Source organism: Theobroma cacao, chromosome 9 (genome assembly GCF_053813885.1).
Source record: "Theobroma cacao isolate CCN51 chromosome 9, ASM5381388v1, whole genome shotgun sequence".
Taxonomy (NCBI): domain Eukaryota; kingdom Viridiplantae; phylum Streptophyta; class Magnoliopsida; order Malvales; family Malvaceae; genus Theobroma; species Theobroma cacao.
Window position 1 is genome coordinate 42,982,980 of NC_142647.1, and position 22,193 is coordinate 43,005,172.

The following is a 22,193-nucleotide window of genomic DNA, read 5'->3' on the forward strand; positions in this document are numbered from 1 at the left end:
AATAAAATCTCATAACTAATTTAAATCATAATTTTGTAATTAAAAAAAGTTTTGGATAAAAGAAAGAAACGAGAGAATAAATAATTAACAAAGATACATTTGTCTTTTCATTTAAGATTAATTAGTAATTAATATTATTACCTTTTCCGTAAATGAATGTATTTTTTACCAAATTTAAAAAGCTAAAAGAATATATTTTTTAAAAAGATAAATATGTTTTCAATCAAATTTCATGGAGCTTTTGATTTTTCTTTTCTTTTTCTTTTTTTTTATTGACTACTGAGAAAAGGAAAGAACGCAACGGGAAAACTCAACTCGGCCGAGTCAAAGAAATTCAATCAAGATTTGACTAGGATTGTACTATTTACAGTTTCAGTAACATCATTTCACTGGCTTTGCTTTTCTTTCTTTTTACAACTTTCTCAGCCACCAAACGGAAAAACCCAAAAATTACTGCAAAGCAAAAGAAAGGAGGTGGGTATTTAGCATTATCCCCTCTGTTTTTTTTTTTTTATTCTCTCTTTGCCCTTTTCCTTTTTTTTTTCCTCTCTGAGTTATTAATGCCCTCCCTTCTCTGTCTCTGTCTCTCTCTGCTGTGACTCCTAATCAGATCATAATATTAGCATTTTCCCAACTCTTTCCCATTTTTTTCCTTCACTTTCCTCGCAGATTTTCTCTCTTCCCAAATACCTCTCTCCCTTCAATTCCCACCTCATTCTCAAATTGATTCTTTTCTTCTCAACTTTTTGCTACTTTCACTAAATAAAAGCTTTATTTTCTTCATAATTTCTTTAGATTAAGATTATTGAAATTTCCAAAGAGGTGTAAAAAGTGAAGTGAAATTGGGAACTAGTAAACTTCTCGTGATGGTAGAATCCCAATTTTTCGGATATTGGGTGGAATTTGAGAGGTTGAAGTTAGGGTTTAGTTCTGGTGAGAAGGAAAAGGTAAAGAGTTATTTGGATGGAAGGGTTTGGTTTTGAAAATGGATGACTTTATGTTAAACATTTCTTAAGTATTTTTTTTTTTTTGGATCCCTTTAATTGTTGGGGATTTAGGGGGTCCCTTTTTTGGTTTAGTAAAGTGTAGTTTCGGTTATGTCAAGAACGGATAGGATGGCTTCCGATCTTAGCAGAACTGGCCCTGTCGAAAGAGACATCGAGCAGGTGATTTTTTTGGGTGATTTTGTTTGTATTTTAATCAGTGAATTTGATTTCTTTGTTTGTTGGATTGAATTTTTTGAGTTTTTTTTTCTGATTATTGTTATAAGCGGCTGATTTGATGCTTTTTATTTGAGTATAGTTTTTCAGAGTATTGAGCATTTTAATGATCGTTGAGGGATGTGTATGAGTAAAAGCGTAGTTGTTGGAGCAAGTAGAAACAGATAGTGGCATTCTAGTTGTGGCTTAAGTAGGGTGAAGCCCTGTTAGCAACATCTTGATCCCCTTATTTTAATTGTAATTTGCTCTTGTAAAGCTTTTATTAGTATTGGACTCTTGAGGTGTGAGTAAAGAGGTGAAACCAGCTAATCTAATTGTTGCATTGAGTGAATGATCTTAGAATTTGCTATATGAAGTCACCTAGTAGCTAAAACCACTCTTGTGACAATTGAATGGAAATACCAAGTACCATATGCTAGGAGAGGTGATTGTAGGCATTTTGTCATGCTATCACTTTACCTGCTGCACCCAAATCAAGACCCACCAATGCGATTGTGATACTTCTTCCTGGCTGATTTGTGTTATCTGTTTCACTATTCATAAATGATGAAGCTGGGAGTAATAAATATATTGAGCAGCCCCTATACTTACCTTTTAAATTCTTAACCCATATGTATGGCATGTATTGTTACATACAGTTGCATTTAAGATATGCTAACAACTCATGACTTGGCCTGGTTTTAAACAGGCCTCAATACTAAGTAATTGGATATCTTACCATAGAAAAATAAATGGGTACTGTCATATTTTGTCTGGCACATCTATATCTCCAGACCTTACTTGATGAGAATCCTTCATTCATCTCTGGATCCTTGGAATGTAAGTTGGAGGTAATCTTTATATGCATGTATGTCTAGTTCGATGTAAGTTGGAAAATAGATTGCTTAGATGCTGAGTGTGAGTGTGGGTGGTGCTTCAGTCAAGTTGGGAGGTACTCTGAATTTGTTTTTGGTCAAAGGGGATTGCCCCTGCTCTAGCTGGAATCTTGTCTGTGGTTCTATTTTATGCTTTATTATTACAGCCTTTTCCTTTTATGAAATCTCTGAAAGTCTTTTTATCAGTCTTTATGTTCTTCCATTATAATGAGTATTTTTCTGAATAATTTGATTGTGCAGTGAGTATTTTTCCTCTAATTTATCATTCGTCTACATGTAAATTGATCTTGGAGCTATAATTATGTTTCCTACCTGCAAATGTGCTAAATATGCCTAAGTTAGGTTATTGGATGCTCTTTACGACAGGCCATTACTGCTCTGAAGAAAGGAGCATACTTGCTGAAGTATGGAAGAAGAGGGAAGCCAAAATTTTGTCCCTTCCGCCTTTCAAATGTAAGTGTGCCCCATTTTCCAGTCACTTCCTTGAAACTTTTTAACATGTTTCTTTTAAAGTTTGTATCTGTTCGAGAGCATAATTTTCTTTGTTATCAATCAGCCTCTATTGAAGATGTGAGTAATGTTTTGTACATGATTTTCAAGCGAAGTACAAGCATGAGTGAAGTGGTTTTTAGCCATTGTAGGTAATGAAATATGGAATGACTAGTATTACATAGAGGAAAATCAAGTTTAAAGCTGCTGATAATAAGACTATTCATGGTGCAAATTTACGAAGTCCAAACTAATTATATTTGAATAGAAGTGAGCTTAATTCTGCATGGTAACCCTTTAATTTGTCTACAACTACTTGGTACTATTCCTTTGTCTTTGGCACTCTTGCTCAAGTACCTGTACTTTTTTTTTTTGCTCAAATACCTGTATTAGATAAAGGGAAATCAGGTTCAAAACTGCTGCTGAGCAGACTACTCTTATTTCTAACTGCCAACTTGGGAAATACAAACTATAAATACTTGAATAGGAATTAATTCTGCATGATAATGCATTACATTTGTTTATAACTATGTTCTGCTATTCCTATACCTTGATTACTCTTACTTTGGTGAGACCACAGTCCACTTGCCATCACTACAGATCATTTTTACTTGTTCTTGACCTGTTACAGTAGTGGTTCCTTCCTCCATTGAACATTGGGAAGCCCTTCCGTGTAAGATAATAAACGAAAGTTGAAACTAGAGATGCAATCACTTCCCTGTATGTGTACACATATGATATTACATATCTTGTCAAAAGAATAAGCACCGTTTGGTTAAAATATTGGTCTACAAATGCCGGAAATATCCTATTTTGGATTGCAAATGCTTGAGAAGCATGCCTTTTTTAAGTTCAAAATTTATATGCTGGAATAATTTTCAAAGAGAAAATTATATTTAAACATGGAGAAAGTGAAATTCCAGTGCTCTATTTCCACCCTTTGACATTTATTCTGAATGAGCTAAATGGAGCTTTGAAATAAATCACGTCTAAACTGGTGGGTAATTAAGTATTTTCCATTTGAACAATGTTATTTGTAATGATTAATTATGCTTCTGTTTACTTGCTTTCCTCATATTTACATTTTGAGCAATTTGACAAGGAGAAGAACATAATCAATAGATAGAGAAAGCAAAATTCAATTTGCTCTACACCATGCTGAAGAATAAAAAAATGAAATTGATTTAACATGTAAGCTGAGTGATTAAAAAGAGTACTTATGGGTGTAAAATAAGTAGAAAAACTTATATTTTGGTTCAGTTTATCCTTGTGCTGCTGATTATTGAATTATTTTTTCCCACTACAAGTCCTAAATGGTTGATTGTTATTCTACTTTCAGGATGAGTCTGTTTTAATATGGTTCTCAGGGAAAGAGGAGAAACATCTTAAACTAAGTCACGTGTCTAGAATCATATCTGGGCAGCGCACTGTAAGTGGTTTTCTTTAGAGATGGCATATTTTCTGTGCCTACTTTGCCATGATTTGACAATACTTGGAGAGTTGATTACATGCCTGTAACATGTGATGGAAACATAAAAGAAATGTCTGCTTTGTCTGATTTTTTTAATCATTTCCTTATATCTTCCTTGGCACTACTACACGTACAAAGTTAATTTTAGTGTTCATCATTGATATTTTATGCATAGACAGTTATTTCTGTGAGGAAACTTGAACCACGATTGTGTAAACTTTATCCAAGCTGATGTGGAATTGACTACAATTGCATATTTTCATGAAATTCTCAATCTTCTATGCTGAGGTAAAGTTAAGCAATAGAGTGGCTGAAGTGGGATCCTGGGAGGCAACCATTAGTGTACTTAAGTCAGGTGGTCTTTTTACAGGCTCACCTCAAACGTACATGTGTTTAGTGAGGAGGTGTTTCTCACTGTACACAAGATTAATCCTTGTTCACCAATTTTGGGTGATGTTGCAATTTAGTTGATCAATATAATTTTGTTTTTACTTCAATTTTTTGCTCGCTCATTGCATTACAACTGCACTTGGATCACTGTAGCAGCCTTACAATGATCCTTAACTTAAAACTATGATGTGGATGTGCATGTTCTTTGTTCCTTTTCGTCCAATTATCTGCTTGAGCATTGCAACTCCCATCGATTGTATTGATTCTGCCCATGGATCAGCATAGCAGAATCAGGACAATTCCTAATTTGAAATTGTGGTGCTTTAGTGGGTCATGTGTTTTTATAGATCTTTTCTCTGTGTACTTTTGTCACTGTAGTAGCTTCCATTTATTCTTTTGCGGTAGTCTAGTCTCTTATCATTCATGTCTTGCCTTGGTTATGCTGTGATGACTACATTAAAATTTTTTTACTTTTCTGCTAGTACTGATTAAAAATGGCCTATATTTTCTTCCAGCCTATTTTTCAAAGGTATCCTCGGCCTGAGAAAGAGTATCAGTCGTTTTCACTTATATATAATGACAGATCACTGGATTTGGTAAGAATATGCCTCTTTGAAACCATGACTTCTTGTTATGAGATTACTGTTGTATACCTCGTCTCCTGTGCCATATACAAACAGCTAAATGTTTTTTATTTTCTTAATAAAATCATTTACTAGATCTGCAAGGATAAAGATGAAGCCGAAGTCTGGTTTAGTGGTTTAAAAGCATTAATCTCTCGCAGCCACCAAAGAAAATGGAGAACAGAATCGAGAAGTGATGGCATTCCTTCTGAAGCAAATAGTCCGAGAACATACACACGAAGAAGTTCACCTTTGAATTCTCCATTTGGTAGTAATGATAGCTTGCAGAAGGTGTGGTTTCTATATTATCTACAGACTCTGCCTTCTAACACTACAACATTGTGAATTTAAGATGCTTTTTCTATATAAATTCAGGATGGTGATCACCTTCGCCTTCACAGTCCGTATGAAAGTCCTCCAAAGAATGGTCTTGATAAGGCATTTTCAGATGTAATATTATATGCTGTTCCTCCCAAGGGTTTCTTTCCTCCAGATTCTGCTAGTGGTTCAGTTCATTCTTTGTCTTCAGGAGGATCAGATAGTGTACATGGTCACATGAAGACAATGGCAATGGATGCTTTTAGGGTTAGTCTTTCTAGTGCAGTTAGCTCATCAAGCCAAGGGTCTGGTCATGATGATGGTGATGCCTTGGGCGATGTTTTCATTTGGGGTGAAGGCACTGGTGATGGTGTTTTGGGTGGTGGACTCCATAAAGTTGGCAGTTGTGGTCTCAAAATGGATTCTTTACTGCCTAAAGCTTTAGAATCTGCAGTTGTACTTGATGTACAGGATATTGCCTGTGGTGGTCAACATGCTGCCTTGGTAACCAAGCAGGGGGAGGTTTTCTCCTGGGGAGAGGAATCTGGAGGCCGGCTTGGGCATGGTGTAGACTCTGACGTTTTGCATCCAAAGCTTATTGATGCCCTTAGTAATACTAACATTGAACGTGTAGCATGTGGTGAGTACCATACTTGTGCTGTCACACTTTCTGGTGATTTGTACACATGGGGTGATGGCACTTATAATTTTGGTCTTCTTGGTCATGGAAATGAAGTGAGTCATTGGGTACCAAAACGAGTGAATGGGCCCTTGGAGGGGATACATGTCTCATCAATCTCTTGTGGCCCCTGGCATACAGCTGTCGTAACTTCTGCAGGTCAATTATTTACCTTTGGAGATGGCACGTTTGGTGTTTTGGGTCATGGAGATCGGAATAGTGTCTCAATACCCAGGGAAGTGGAATCCCTAAAGGGGCTCCGCACTGTGCGAGCAGCTTGTGGAGTGTGGCATACTGCTGCAGTTGTGGAAGTCATGGTTGGAAATTCAAGTTCTAGCAACTGTTCCTCAGGGAAGCTATTTACATGGGGAGATGGGGATAAAGGTCGACTTGGCCATGGGGATAAGGAAGCAAAACTTGTTCCTACTTGCGTTGCTGCTCTTGTGGAACCAAACTTTTGTCAAGTTGCCTGTGGACACAGTCTGACAGTTGCCCTTACAACATCAGGGAATGTCTACACTATGGGAAGTCCTGTTTATGGCCAGCTGGGAAATCCACAAGCTGATGGAAAGGTTCCTATCCGTGTTGAAGGAAAGCTTTCCAAGAGTTTTGTTGAGGAGATTTCTTGTGGTGCTTATCATGTTGCAGTTTTGACTTCCAAAACTGAAGTTTATACTTGGGGGAAGGGAGCAAACGGTAGATTGGGTCATGGGGATTCTGATGACAGAAACTCCCCAACTTTGGTAGAAGCTCTGAAAGACAAGCAAGTCAAAAGTTTTGCCTGTGGCACTAACTTCACTGCAGCAATCTGTCTCCATAAATGGGTTTCGGGTGTTGATCAGTCCATGTGTTCTGGTTGTCGCCTCCCATTTAATTTCAAAAGAAAACGTCACAATTGTTATAACTGTGGACTGGTCTTTTGTCATGCATGCAGCAGTAAGAAGTGTCTTAAGGCTTCCATGGCTCCAAATCCCAACAAACCTTATCGTGTCTGTGACAATTGTTTTAATAAACTGAGGAAAGCCATTGAAACTGACGCATCATCTCAATCTTCTGTGAGTAGAAGAGGAAGCATAAATCACGGGACTTGTGAATTTGTTGATAAAGATGATAAGTTGGATTCCAGATCTCGTGCACAACTTGCTAGATTTTCATCAATGGAATCTTTGAAGCAAGGGGAAAGCCGATCAAAGAGAAACAAGAAACTAGAATTTAATAGTAGTCGTGTCTCACCAGTTCCGAATGGAGGCTCCCAATGGGGAGCACTTAATATTTCTAAATCTTTTAATCCGGTATTTGGATCATCAAAGAAATTTTTTTCAGCTTCTGTTCCTGGATCAAGAATCGTTTCTCGTGCAACATCACCAATATCAAGACGGCCTAGCCCTCCTCGTTCAACAACACCAACCCCAACTCTTGGAGGCCTCACCTCCCCTAAAATAGTTGTCGATGATGCTAAGAGGACCAATGATAGCCTTAGTCAAGAGGTTGTTAGATTAAGAGCACAGGTAATTTGTCTTTCCACTTCTCAATATTCTTGTGGAGATTTATCATTAATTTTTGTAGCTAAGGTCCCCTTTGATTGTTGTTCTTGCACCTAACATTTTCCTATTTAGTTTTGCTTCCTAAGAATTGCTAAAATGCAAAAGCTAAAGTTAAAAAAAAAATCATCATTGATTAGAAATGATCAAACGATTAAAATGTGGCTGCAATTCTAATATAATTATCCTGAATAAAAGTTAAAATAAGATCATAAATTTTGATGTCCAAAAAAGCTTACATTTTTAAGTTTTAATTCTTAAAGAAAACTTTTTGCTTCTATATTCAGACACATTTTTTAGTTTTTGCTTCCAAAAGCAAAAGCAAGTAGCAAAGATACAGCCAAATAATACCTAAGTAAATTGCATTGTCTTACTTTGTTATACATTTCTGTAGTTAAGATGAAGGAAACTTTACCAAAAATTTGAACAAATGGTATTACATTAGTGAACTTTGAGAGTGGTCAGATCTTGAGAACCTTTATCTCTTGGTCTTTTCCTTGGTCTGACTGATATGTTTACTGGGTATTATTGTTAATTCATGATGCGTAGGTAACAATTGAGAATGCATTATAGATTTCTGTTCAAAGTGAGTGCAAAGTATACATCAAAACTGGTGCTTCTGCAGTGCAATTTAATAAATTCTGAGTTCTGTCAAAACAGTGGTCAATATATGGCTTCCCATGTTAAAGCCTAAAGATTTCTGTCAGGCAATATGCTAACAGTTGAGTTTAGTGAAGGAGAAAAATCAAAGATGCTAAAAATGGGCTGGCAAGCTATATGCTAAGCTTTAATTTCAGCAGGATATTTTACAGCTTGGAAGATAATTCTTGTCTCCTTTTTTCTGCAAGCTTGCTTTACTTGCTTGATAGGTTATTCAGGGTTTGTGCATTATTCCTCACCAATGTTTATCTCTCAGGTGGAGAATCTTACACGTAAAGCACAGCTTCAAGAAGTTGAGTTGGAAAGAACTACCAAACAGCTGAAGGAGGCAATAACAATTGCAGAGGAGGAGACTGCAAAATGCAAAGCAGCAAAGGAAGTCATCAAGTCACTTACTGCCCAAGTAAGTTGAATTTATGTTTGTTTGGGGTCCATGGATATCTATTTAAATAAAACTTTAGCCGTATAGCTCTGCATAGCAATGTGTATGAGCATCATTACTTTGAAGTATAATTTTTTGTCTTTGTTGTTGTCTTACTATTTTAAGTCATTTTTTTCAGTTTTTGTACTCTGGTTACCTGTTATTTATGTCTGAGGCTCTTTGCTTACCTTTGGGTAATGAACTGACCATGTGACAAGATCACAAGAATGCTCAAGTTCAATTGTACTCCACTTTTGGTGGATTCTTGATGTAGAACTAGTAGGAAAAAGAGATGAATATAGAAATCTAGAGGAAAATCAGAGATAGGCAGAAGCTATTAGGGAGCAATAGAAGGAATCGGGGGAAAAACAGAACTGAGGGAGAAAATTGTAAAGAATCAATAGAGGGAGAGAAAATCTCAAGTATATATTCTCAAAAAAAAAAAAAGGATTGCAAATGTTTATCATCCAAAACCTAATCAAAACTAAAAGCTCTCTTGAGCTTTGATAACAAATTGATGTAGAAGGGAAAAGAGAGAGAATATAGAAATCTAGAGGGAAAATTAGAAACAAGCAGAAGTGATTAGGGAGGAACAGAGGAAATCAGGGTAGAAACAGAAAAACTAGGAGAGAAAATCAGAACGAATCAATAGAGGAAGAAAATCTAAATAATTAATATATCAAATTCTAAAATATTCATCAACCAAAATCTAATTGAAACTAAAATAACATACGTATTTATACTAAACTAAAAATCCTAGTGAAATGCAAAATACAAAATATAGCCCTAAAACTCTAATACTTGGAAAAGAAGTAAAATAGTAATTAATAGAAAATAAGCTAAATAATCTAAAATAGCCTAAATATATGTAAAGGTTACAATTAAACCCATAAAATCTTAACTAACGTCTTAGATAACTTAATCTCTCATCTAGCATATTTCCTTCAATCTTTTTTTCTGGTTAAACAGATAGCTGGACTGTTCTGCCCTTATAAATATATAAAATTAACTTTCAGAATTTAGTTCTGATAGAATCCCTTCTGGTTCCTCTCTTCACCTCTCACTTGTTTATCTCTAAGAAGTTGGAATCACACAGGTTTTTTACTGGATAGCAGATGGAAGCATAACGCTAAACTACTGCTCATATAGATTCTGGATGTATATCTTTTAGCTGCATGTTAAATGCCTTTGCAATAAAAGTATTATCTATGATACATAATGTTATCAGTGCAATAAATTGTTGTTTCTGCCTAATCTCTAGAACTCAACGTATCACTAGAGTCAGTTTAGTTGTTAGTTGCACTTCCAATACTTCATGTCTCTCTACTGATTTAGATGATATATGATATGCTGGACAGTTGAAGGATATGGCTGAAAGACTGCCTGTAGGCGCTGCACGGAACATCAAGTCGCCTTCATTTACTTCATTTGGCTCCAGCCCTGCTTCAAATGATGTCTCTAATGTTTCAATTGACAGAATGAATGGTCAAATAGTGTGCCAAGAACCAGATTCAAATGTATCAAGCAGCCAGTTGCTTTCTAATGGTTCTAACACTGCTAGTAATCGTAGTTTGGGCCATAACAAACAAGGCCATATTGAACCAGCAACTAAAAGTGGAGGCAGAATAAAAGAAGGTGAATCTCGAAATGAGAATGAATGGGTTGAGCAAGATGAACCTGGTGTGTATATAACACTTACCTCACTACCAGGAGGTGCCAAGGATCTCAAGCGAGTTCGCTTCAGGTATGTTATGCATTTCTCTGTCTGGCAATTCTAAATTGTGTTGACAAGCTATCCCAAATAACAGGGACTTGAGAATGATTTGGTGGAGAGGACATTCCTGTTTGTAGTAAGCAAAATCAAGTAAGATGATAATAATATGGGAATTAAAAGTGTTATTAAACTGCTCAAGTTAGCCTGATGTCAGGATGGGCTTGGCATTGTCAAAACTTGCAAAAATCAACTGATGCCCAAGTTTGGCTTCGACAAACAGCCAAATTATCATAAGCTTTGAATTGTATACATAAATGCATCCCAAAGTGCCAATCTTGTAACCTGTGTTTTTGCTCCTACACTAAGTTGTAATCAGACCACAAGCATGGGAACTCAATTAGGTGAAGAAGCATGTTCAGTCTAATTTGAACCTCCCACGCCATCACATACTTCATGTGCTTGATTTAAGCACGTCTGTTTAGACTACCTTTGATTGGTGAAACAGTCCAATATTTTATCTTACTTGACTCTTAGAGATGAATTTAGTCATGTTTATTGCTGAAGAGAAATTAAACTGTTTTTGAAACTATGATGCAGTCGGAAGCGGTTTAGTGAGAAACAAGCAGAACAATGGTGGGCAGAGAACAGAGCAAGAGTATATGAGCAATACAATGTCCGCATGATTGACAAGTCTAGTGTTGGTGTTGGGAGTGAGGACTTGGGTCATTAACACAGTGAAATAACCATTATGTAAATGTAATAGTCCTTTTAAGATTTCAATCCCAATTATTGGGATCCAATTGATCAATTATATTCGGCTTCCTGTTGTTCCATCAAGAGTTGAGGGAAGCAGAAATGGTATTAGTGAGATAACTAGAGAGGTTTGATTGGGTTTTCTTTTATTTTGGCCCCTTTGATATTTTTCCCACTTGATTTTACTTCATTTTTTTCCCTATATGTACCTTGTGTGGGGGGATTGAGGGTGACAAATGTAAATTCTTAGTAGGTTGCTGGCTCTTGTTGAAGGCAGCAATCATGTAAATTCATAAGCAAATGAAATCTGCAGGAAAAAGGTTTTCCATTTTTCGTTTGATTTTTATATTTTCAGTTCATTTCTTTGTCAATCAGGGTTTGTTTTTGTGAAAGCACTTAGGTGAATGCACCAGGCTGACGAGACACTGAAGTGGGGGTGTGCATACTTAAGACCGCCTGGAGAGAGCATTAGATTTAACCAAAGTCTGAGAATACTTTTGACCATTTTACCAAAAAAAAAAAAATTCATTTGAGTCTAATTCTCACTACTTGTAATTCTCCTTGAAGCCTAGCAACAAACAAGACTTCTTCATTGCATGCGGATTTCCATTTGAATTAAGAAGGCAAAACATCCATCCAACTTTGCTGTTTATGATGCTATGGCGAATTTGCATGCATGGCATTGGCAGCTGATCTCCATAAGGTGCAAACTGCATTGAAATGAATGTAATCGACTATGCTGTTCTCTAGTAGTTATGCTATATCATCTGCTATAAATCCTCAGGTAGACTTGTCCCAGTCCGCCATCATCACACAATTCTTCCAAGCTTTGAATATATAGTTATATAGTCTATGAATTTCTAGGTAACCAACAAAGAATGTATTGAATCAGCAGACGAGAACTCTGAAATAATAGAATAATACCATACAAGGGTAATAAGACAAGACTAGTTGCCTCAAAAGCTGACCGTATAGATAATTTTTTTCCTTCATTTCCTACGTATGATAAATGTCAGAACTTGAACTAAAAAACAAAAAACATATGTAGGGCACAAAAGAAGCTGATCAGAACATAACCTGCTTGCAGCTAAAGAAGAGCTAGCAACTCACAGTTGTGAGACCTCTCCTTTTGCCAGCCTTCATCATTTTTATTTTACCCACATTAAACGGCGACGTCTGCTTAACCTATTTCTTTTCAAAAATGTACTTCCCTTCTCCCTTCCTCTGTCAAACGTCTCCCCCCTCCTTCCTTAACCACACTCACCTTTTGTTTTCCCCTAAGTAAAGCAGAAATCATTTTATTGATAAATTCTGCCAAAATTTCCTCAAACTTCATTTTTCTTGTGTAGTTTTAAGCAGCGGTATAAGCCCACTTCTAAATTTAACAAAATGCCCCAGTAACAGTCCCGTAAGGTAGTGAAAACTACTCTTTATGGCTTCGAAACTGATTCGAATCGCATCCTACCAAGCGGAAAGCCAGCAAGAACTCTCTCTAAGGCAAGCTTTTGATCTTCTCGAATCAAAACTAAGACCCCCATTTCCGCTAACAATCCCAAACCCCCAAGAATACACTCAACTTAATCAAGCTATAATTTATGGTGTTTTAATCGAACCCCATTTCGCCAAAATCCATATTAAGCACTTACATGCTATTGTTGTTGATGGGTATAAGCTGTTTTTAACTTTACTAGTCGGAATTGTTAATGAATTGTATGGAAAGTTTGTTGATTCAGTTAAAGATCAGTTAATTTGGGTTACTAGAGAAATGATTGATGTTTCCGCGGTAGGCATTGATGGTTTGTTAGTGTGCTTGTTGAGGCAAATTATTGGTGGTGATTTTAGTGATGGGAATCTTTGGTTATGTTTCGAGTTAGTGAGTGTTTGTTTAAGTAAATGGGATTGTTTGTTAGAAGAAGAGCCTTTAGTTTTGACTAGTGCACTTTATACATTTCTTCGTTTATTATCGGATCATTGTAGGTTATCGAGTAATCTGGAACTAGGGGTATTGAGGCAATTGGAGATTGAGTTTTGTGTCAGAATGTTAAGGGAGCAGTTTCACCTTTGTTTGAAGATAGGGAGGGATCTTGTTCGATTATTACAAGATCTAGTTCATGTACCTGAATTTAGAACTATATGGAAGGATTTGGTTTTGAATCCAAGTGAGTTTAGAACTGCTGGGTTCTCGGATATCTCTCAGCTGTATTGCACAAGAACTTCCAGTCGGTATTTCTTACTACGGATCACTCCTGAAATGGAAACACACTTGCGGTTTTTACTCACGCATGTGATGCTAGGGAGCCAGAAACGATACCAGACATGGTTTGCAAAGAAATTTCTTTTAGGGCCAGAGAGAGAGAGTCTTGTTGTTGATATTGTCCGGTTTCTATGTTGTGCACACCACCCGTCTAATGAAATTATTCAGTCAAACATTATTCCCAGATGGGCTGTTATCGGTTGGCTACTAAAATGTTGTAGGAAGAACTATATTGAAGCTAATGGGAAGCTGGCACTGTTTTATGATTGGCTCTTTTTCAATGAAAAAGTGGACAATATTATGAATATTGAGCCTGCAATGCTATTGATGGTATGCTCCTTGCCTAATTATATTGACTTCACTCACTCCCTTCTTGAGTTTTTGCTTCTTCTTGTGGATAACTATGATTTGGACCACAAAGATATTTTGATTAGGGGTGTATCATCAGCATTTCATACAGTTGTTCAGAAAGGAGTGGTACATTCGTTGGATGTTCTCACCCATTGTGATGGACTTTCTCCTTCTATTAGACAAAGGCTTCAGAAGTTATTGTTTCAATAAACTGAGGAAAGCAGTTCAAACTGATGCCTCGTCTCAATCTTCTGTGAGTCGAAGAGGAGGAATGAATCATGAGACTAGTGAATTTGTTGATAAAGATAACAAGTCGGATTCCAGCTTTCATCTCAACTTGCTAGATTTTCATCAATGGAATCATTGAAGCAAAGGGAAAGCCAATCAAAGAGAAACAAGAAGCTAGAATTTAGTAGTAGTTGTGTCTCACCACTTCCAAATGAAGGCTCCCAATGGGGAGAACTTGTTATTTCTAAATCTTTTAATCTGGTATATGGATCATCCAAGAAATTTTTCTCAGCTTCTGTTCCTGGATCAAGAATTGTTTCTTGTGCAACATCACTAATATCAGGAGTCAAGACGGCCTAGCCCTCCTCGTTCAACAACACTCACCCCAACCCTTGGAGGTCTCACCTCCACTCAAATAGTTATGGATGATGCTAAGAGGACCAATGATAGCCTTACTCAAGAGGTTGTCAGATTGAGATCATAAGTATTTTGTCTTTCTTTCTTCTCAATACTCTTGTGGAATCTTTTTATTTATTTTTCACTGAGGTTCCCATTGATTGTTTTTCTTGCACCTTGCATTCTCCTATTTAATTTTTTGCTTACGAAGAATTGCTAAAATGCAAAAGCAAAATCATAATTGGTTAAAAATGAACAAATGCTTAAAATGCAGCAGCAATTTTAACATAAATATTCTGATAAAAGTAAGAATAAGATCATAAATTTTGTTTTCCAAAAGAGTTTACTTTTTTAATTGTTAAATCTTGAAGAAAATTTTTGCTTTTATACTCAAACGCATTTTTTTTTGTTTCCAAAGCAACAAGCAAGTAGTGAAAATTCAGCCAAATAATTCCTAAACAAATTGTGTTGTCTTATATCGTTTTACCAAAACTGAATGCATACTATTTTGTGAGTGAACTTTGAGAGTGATCAGATCTTGAGAACATATTACTCTTGGTCTGGCTGATAGGCTTATTGGATATTATAGTTAATCCATGATGCCTAGATAACAAATGGGCATGAATTATAAATTTCTGTCCCAAGTGAGTGCATAAATGCATCAAAATTGGCACTTCTGCAATGCAATGTAATAAATTTAAGTTCTTTCAAAACAATGGTCAAGATATGGTTTCTTCCTAAAACAATACAATATGTTAATGGATGAGGTCAGTGACGGAGAAAAATCAAAGAGCTAAATATGGCCTGGCAAGCTAGATCCTAAACTTTAATTTGAGCAGAATATTTTACAGTTTAGAAGATAATTCTTGTTTACTTTTTCCAGCAAGCTTGTTTAACTTGCTTGATAGGATATTCAGTGTTTTGCATTATGCCTCACCAATTGTTATCTCTCAGGTGAAGAATCTTAGACATAAAGCACAGCTTCAAGGAGTTGAGCAGGAAAGAACAACCAAACAGCTGAAGGAGGTGATGGCAATTGCAGAGGTGGAGACAGCAAAATGCAAAGCAAGTCATCAAGACACTACTGCCCAAGTAAGATGGATTTATGTTTGTTTGTGGTCCATTGATATCTATTTTAATAAAATGTTTGCCCTATATCTCTGCATGGCAATGTTTATGAGTAATCATTGTTTGAACAATAATTTTTTGTCCACTCTTGTTGTCTTTGCTATATTAAGTCATTTCCCCCAGTTTTTGCACTCTGGTTACCTTTATTTATGGCTGAAGCTCTTTTCTCTCATTCAATTAACAAATTGAGGATGTGACAAGATCAGAAGAATGCTCAAGTTCAATTATACTCCACTTTTGGTCGATTCTTTTTCCTTCTTTTCTGGTTAAACAGATAGCTGGCCTGTTCTGCCCCTATAAACCAAAACAAAATTGGGCTTCTTAATTAACCACAAGAAGCATAAGGCCTATTATTTCTTTTTTTCTTTTCTCTTTGATTATTTTAGGTTTTGGAATTTGTGGGGGATTTCTTTGTTTACAACTTTTTGGTTACAACATGTATTTATGTCAGCAAAAAAGAAAAGAAGCTGTTTGTTGAGAGAAATTCTTTAAGCAGAGAATGGAGGCTTGTTGTTAAACCAAGGATTATCATCTTTTGGAGGTGGAGAAAAATAAAATTATATGATGCCGAGGAATTGGAAAAAGCAATGGACAACTTGAACCGAGTAGGATTCTAGGATAGGGAGGCTTTGGGACAATTTACAAGGGAATGTTAGATGATGGTAGGATAGTTGCTATTAAGAGGTCTAAAGCAATAGACAAATCCCAGATCCAACAGTTCATAAACGAAGTTGTTATTCTTTCTCAAATCAATTATAGAAACATTGTGAACTTACTAGGTTGTTGTTCACAGACTGAATTTACTTTTACTAGTGTACCAGTTCTTACCATAGGGTACCCTTTTTCACCAGACTTACAAGCAAGATAATGAAACCTCGCTTTTGTTGCTGAAGCAGTAGCCTAAATGCATTCTGCAGCCTCAATTGCCATCTTTCATTGTGACACTAAATCTTCCACATTCTCCTAGATGACAAAACGCAGTGTCAAGGTTTCTGATTTGAGACTATAAAATCAATTCCGGATGGTAAAACTTGACCACACTTGTGCAAGCAATATTATGATACTTGAATCTGAAGTACTTCATATCAAGTCAATTCATGGAGAAAAGTGATGTTTATAGCTTTGGGGTTGTGCTTTCTGATCTCTTAACAGGGTAGAAGCCAGTCTCTTTAACCCGTGCTGAAGAAGAAAGAAGCCTTGTTGCATACTTCATATAGTCCATAAAAGAGAACAAGTTGCTTCAGAGTTCAGATATCCAAGTTGCTAATGGAGCTACCCAAGAGGATATATATGCTGTTGCTTGTCTTGCGATTAGATGCTTGAGATTGAAAAGCAAGAGAGGGCCTATAATGAAGGTGGCAACGGAGCTTGAAGGATTGAGAAATCCACATGGATGCCTAGAAATCCATGACCAGATCCAGTTAGTAAGTGATGAAATATTAGTCCATACCGGTGTTGAAGTTGGAGAAGAATCTATCTCCATGAATTGAGATTCTGTTTGCGTGTAAATTATATGCCTGATGGATTAAGTTAAGAGGAAGATAAGTTAGTATTGTGATCACGAGAAGAGTTGAAACAGTGACTTTGACTTAATTATGCAGACAGTGATTGTACTTTTATTTCTGTCCAATAGAGTAAAAATGAAGGAAGTAGTTGATTTTGGAGAAAATAAATGTTGAAACAAAAAAAAAAAAAAAAAAAAAAACCAAAAGAGAAGAAAGCGGACTTGGCTTGAACTATTGCAACCCAAACCATATTATCTTTCTTCATTACCAATTTACGAAAATAGAGGGCACCTCTAACGACAGAGTTACCCTTTGATCTAGCATAAGCTAATATCTTATTTCTCATTAGTTTCATCGTGTTGATTTTCAACAGTTACGCCTAAAGCCTCTAAATCAAAATAATGAAAGCAGCCTGGGGGGAGCTGATCTTTTAAGAATCTAGATGATAATTTCTTTGTTGCAACTTTGCAAAAAGGACAACATATATGTCTAAAATAGCAATTGAAGCCATGATTTAATTCTCAACTTAAGTTTAACTAACCTTTTTGAACATGCTAGAATGACATATTGTAGATATTTGATTTTGATTATTAATATATTATTTTTTTTAAAGTGTAAGTATAATGTTATACAGAGAGTAATGAGAATAAACTGAACAAATTATATCACATGAATAGTAGTGAAAGTAACTTAGAATAAGTGGTAGGATTTAGAGGTTAATTTCATTTTGAAATGTTTTGGGAAGCTTACTTTGGTAGTTTAGATATGGAGATAACTAGGAGATTTTCTCTTAATATTTTCTTGAAGTGCAATTACTTTTCTCTATTACCTTTTATGTTTTTCCTTTTTACTCAAGAACAAATCTCATTACACCATTAGTGATCATGCTTAAAAATGCTCACTACTTTAATGGCCACATAATGAGATCTTACTAAGTGTCACTATATTAAAACTTTTTTGAGTAACTGTTATTTATTATACACATTAAAATTTTTCTCAATATTATTACTAATTATATGAATTAAAATCTATTTTTGAGTAAATGTTTCTTTTTGCTATGTATATAATTTTGACAATTCACTTTGTAAGATAAAAATTCTTTTTCAAATTTTCTTCTACTTAGCCTTTTCCTACTTTATTCTCAGACATAAAGACAAAAATTCTAAGAATAAACATCCTTTCCCTATTTAAGCACATCATCAAAGTTCATGCATTTCACGCACATAACAATATAGTCATTCCATGTCAGCAGAATCCAAATCTAGAGAGAAGATAGATTCTTCTTCAACTTCGATAACAGTATGCTCTGATATTTCATCACTTATTAATAGGGCTTGTTCATGGATATCTAGGCATCTATGTGACTGTCTCAAACCTTCAAGCGCCATTGACACCTCCTTCATTGTAGGCCTCTTCTTGCTATTCAATCTCAAGCATCTAATTGCAAGGCATGCAACAGCATAAATATCCTCTTTGGTAGCTTCTTTAGCGATTTGGTCGTCTAAAATCTGTAGCAACTTGTTCTCTTTTGTCGATGCGATGAAGTATGCGACGAGGTTTCTTTCTTCCTCAGCTCGGGCAAAAGAGACTGGTTTCTCCCCTGTCAGGAGCTCAATAAGCACAACCCCAAAGCTATAAACATCACTTTTCTCTGTGAATTGGCTTGACTGGAAGTATTCTGGATCCAAATATCCAAATGTTCCTTGTACGAGCGTGGTCAAGTGAGTTTTATCATCAGGAATTGGTTTTGAAGTCCCGAAATCAGACACTTTGGCATTATATTTATCGTCCAGGAGGATGTTGGAAGATTTAATATCACGATGAAAGATGGGAATCGAAGCTGCAGAATGCATGTAGGCTACCGCTTCGGCCACTTCACAGGCAATTCTCAAACGATTTTCCCAGGAAAGCGAGGACTCGTTGTCTTGTTCATGAATATGGTGAAAAAGGGTGCCATTTGGTATGAACTCGTACACTAGAATAGGAAACTCAGTCTCTAAACAACAACCCAGTAACTTGACGATGTTCCGATGATTGATTTGGGAAAGAATGACAACTTCATTTATAAACTGCTGGATCTGGGACTTGTCTATTACTTTAGACCTTTTAATAGCAACGATTCTACCATCATGTAACATTCCTTTGTAAACCGTCCCAAAGCCTCCCTGTCCCAGAATCCTGCTCTGGTTGAAGTTGTCCGTCGCTTTCTGAAGCTCCTCGGCAGCAAATATTTTTGATTTTTCTCCACCCCCGAAACATGACAGTCCTTGGTTTAACAACAAGCCTCCGTTCTGCTTAAAGAATTTCTCTCTACGGATTCTGTCCTTTCTTTTTCGTAGTCGTAAATACATGCTGTAACCAATAAGTGCTAGACAAAGAAACCCCGTACCAATACCAACACCTGAAGCGAAGCAAGGAAGAGAAAAAAAAAAAACCCTTAATTATGCTTTTTATGGTTAGATAATTTAATTAAAAAGTTCTTGTTGCTAATTAATTCAATATTGTTGTACTCATTTAACTAAATTAGCAAGTGAGTATATATATATTTTCTAATACATACAATGCTATGAATTTTAGATTGAAGCATTATTTATTTATTTATAATAGCGGCAAAGGTTTTTTTATTTTTTTTGGCCAAGATGAACATTGTTTAGTAATAGCAAAATCCTAGTTTTTTATAAATTTTTAAAAATTAGTAAAATTCTAGATTTTTTGGATAGTTAAATTTGATTAGAATTTTCCTAGTTTAAGCAAATAAATAAATGATTAATTAAATAACTAACTTAAAAATTAGAATTTTAAAATACCATTTAATGGTGTATGCTAACATGCAAAGAGAGAAACTCAATTTTTAATTATTTTTAAAAAAATTAAATTCTGATAATAGCTATTGAAAAATCCTTATGTCAAAAATACTTTTCGTTACAACTCCAATCCAATCAAAACGGGTTTAGAGGAGATTATAATATAAAAAATTTTCTAAAAGAATTTATCAATTTTAATGATTTTTACATGAAATATATTTCAATTAAAAATTATGATAAATTCTTTTCAATATTCAAATACATGTCATCGATGCACTTAGACATTTGATTCAAAATTTTCTTTCAATAAAAAAAAAAACTAGTATGTATACCATTAATTGAATGATTTTTTTTTGAATATGCATAAATGAATTTATTTTAATTAAAATTTTATGAAAGTTACGGATTAATATAAGTTAAAAATATATGAACTTTATAAAAAAAGGCCGTCTAAACTTTGGCCAGCACAATTTTATATGTGTAGAAAAAGACTGACCTAAAATGGTTACCAATTTGAGTGAGAAACCCTCTTGCCTCTTATCCTGCGCTGCACAGTTATGGCCATCTTCCAACTCATATGCATATCGGCCGTTTGGACAGCTGCAGAGCAAACTTCCAGGATTTTTACTGCAGCTTTCACTTTTCATTGGAATCAACAAAGGCGTAAAAGGGTAGATGAGATCTTCCGCTGACACATTGTTTGCCGCAGCTATGCTTTGTGCATCAACCCCAAATAATTCTCCAATGGAGGATAGAGTATCACCCCATGTCACAAGGTAAGTCAGCAAAAAAGCCACGCCATCAGCTGTCTGGTTTTGGCTAGGACAAGCACATCGCAGTGGAACCGTTAGCTGTTCACCCACCATAAGATTCTCATAACCGTAATAATTTTGACCATCCAGAGCCTTGCAAGTGGTCAGGCCTTGGTAAGTATCATTGGCTATGGTGAAATACGTATCCCCTGGACGGATCGTGTAAGGGGCGATGTGCTGGAACAAACTGCCCCAACAAGAACAAGTGGTCGGGACTACAACAATCTTGTCAGGAGAAAAATTGTGGGTGACAGAGACGTTGTTGATGGAGGCAATGTAGGAGGCGTTGGAGCCCAGCAGGGAGGCAATGCTTTCAGGAGAGTCAAAAGGAGGCTGGGGACGGAAGGTGAGAAAGGAGGCGCAGGACCTCTGAATCCCGTTACAAAAGTAGCCTTTGGATATAGAAACAGTTTTGCCACTGCAGTCAAGCTGTAAATTATTTAGGTACTCTTGTTGGGCCTGAGAAGGATGATGAAACTGTGACAGAAGCATAAGCGTGTAGAGACAGTGGGATAATAAAGAAAGCCCCATGGAATTGGGATGTAATGCGTGCTGAACTTGTATGCTAGGCTTGCTTTGTTCTTTAATTACTATATCTTCTATGTATATCAAACCAGTCCACGCTCGATGACAGTCAGACTGGAATTTTCTATATTCTACTAACATACAGTTTATTGTCAAACTAATATGGCTACGTTCAGTGCATCCTTAACTACTCCTTGACTAAAGTCTGGAAATAAAACTAAAGTCGAAAAATCATCATACCCTGGTCAAGCTGCTAGAAAAAGGGCTCACCAGAAACTCATTTATATCATGTCTGCTATATATATATATAACTACTCCTTGACTAAAGTCCCGAAATAAAACTAAAGTCGAAAAGTCATCATACCCTGGTCAAGCTGCTAGAAAAAGGGCTCACCAGAAACTCATTTATATCATGTCTGCTATATATATATATATATATATTAAAAATTTGTTATTATTGCATTTGAGTATTTATTAATTAGTTGATATATGATTTTTTTGTCTGAAAAACAAGATTAAATTTTTTTTTTCAATTATGAAATTTTTTATTATTATTTTTTTAATTTTTTAACTTTTTAATGCTTGTTATAATTGATCTCGACGAGTTTTAATATAACAAAATTGAAAGAAGAAAAGGGATGACGACGACTTGCCACTTTATACAAAGTTAATAACAATGAATCACAATTGCCTGGCATTTTATGAATGAATTATGAAAGTTTGATAAGTATCAACCTTTTTATTTTGGTCAATCACGCATCAACCTCTAATAACTTGACCAAAAACACAGAAAGCTTGATGCGCGTATTGCACCTATCATACAATTGCGTACCATTTTAAAACTATAAAATGTCAATATTATCTCTTCACCCTCACAAGTAAGCTTTAAGTCAGCAACGGAATTAAGATTTTAAGTTTGGGGGATAAAAACAAAAAATTTAATATTAAAAAGTAAATTATAAACTTTTAAAAAACAAAAATAAAAACATTAATATTAAAAACAAAAAAAATATTGTAAACTTTTGAAACTTTGAAT

At 35.6% G+C, this 22,193-nt stretch overlaps 4 protein-coding genes across 4 annotated transcripts; 3 read left to right on the forward strand and 1 right to left on the reverse strand.

Moving 5' to 3' along the window:
- Positions 1-515: 515 nt before the first annotated feature.
- On the forward strand, positions 516-11,482 carry LOC18589999 (PH, RCC1 and FYVE domains-containing protein 1). The gene is made up of 9 exons (XM_018127905.2): positions 516-1,166; positions 2,462-2,548; positions 3,924-4,013; positions 4,961-5,041; positions 5,165-5,359; positions 5,444-7,573; positions 8,523-8,669; positions 10,046-10,431; positions 10,999-11,482. The coding sequence occupies exons 1-9, from the start codon at positions 1,098-1,100 to the stop codon at positions 11,129-11,131; spliced, it is 3,318 nt and encodes a 1,105-aa protein (XP_017983394.2). The 5' UTR covers positions 516-1,097; the 3' UTR covers positions 11,132-11,482.
- Positions 11,483-12,250: 768 nt separating this feature from the next.
- EMB2739 (embryo defective 2739) lies at positions 12,251-14,544 on the forward strand. Its single transcript, XM_088809442.1, has one exon. The coding sequence runs from the start codon at positions 12,587-12,589 to the stop codon at positions 13,967-13,969; it is 1,383 nt and encodes a 460-aa protein (XP_088665568.1). The 5' UTR covers positions 12,251-12,586; the 3' UTR covers positions 13,970-14,544.
- Positions 14,069-17,168, forward strand: LOC18590000 (uncharacterized; the record flags this gene model as incomplete). The annotated part of the gene is given in 4 exon segments (XM_007015253.3): positions 14,069-14,326; positions 14,328-14,471; positions 15,338-15,475; positions 16,664-17,168. Coding segments are annotated over 4 exon segments (561 nt in total), but the record flags the coding sequence as incomplete, so codon positions are not given.
- A 1,008-nt stretch (positions 17,169-18,176) lies between these two features.
- Positions 18,177-21,208, reverse strand: LOC18590001 (putative wall-associated receptor kinase-like 16). Its single transcript, XM_007015254.3, has 2 exons — positions 20,317-21,208; positions 18,177-19,417 (listed from the first exon to the last, which is right to left on the reverse strand). Exons 1-2 carry the CDS (start codon positions 21,161-21,163, stop codon positions 18,252-18,254), a joined length of 2,013 nt encoding a protein of 670 aa, XP_007015316.3. The 5' UTR covers positions 21,164-21,208; the 3' UTR covers positions 18,177-18,251.
- Positions 21,209-22,193: the final 985 nt, after the last annotated feature.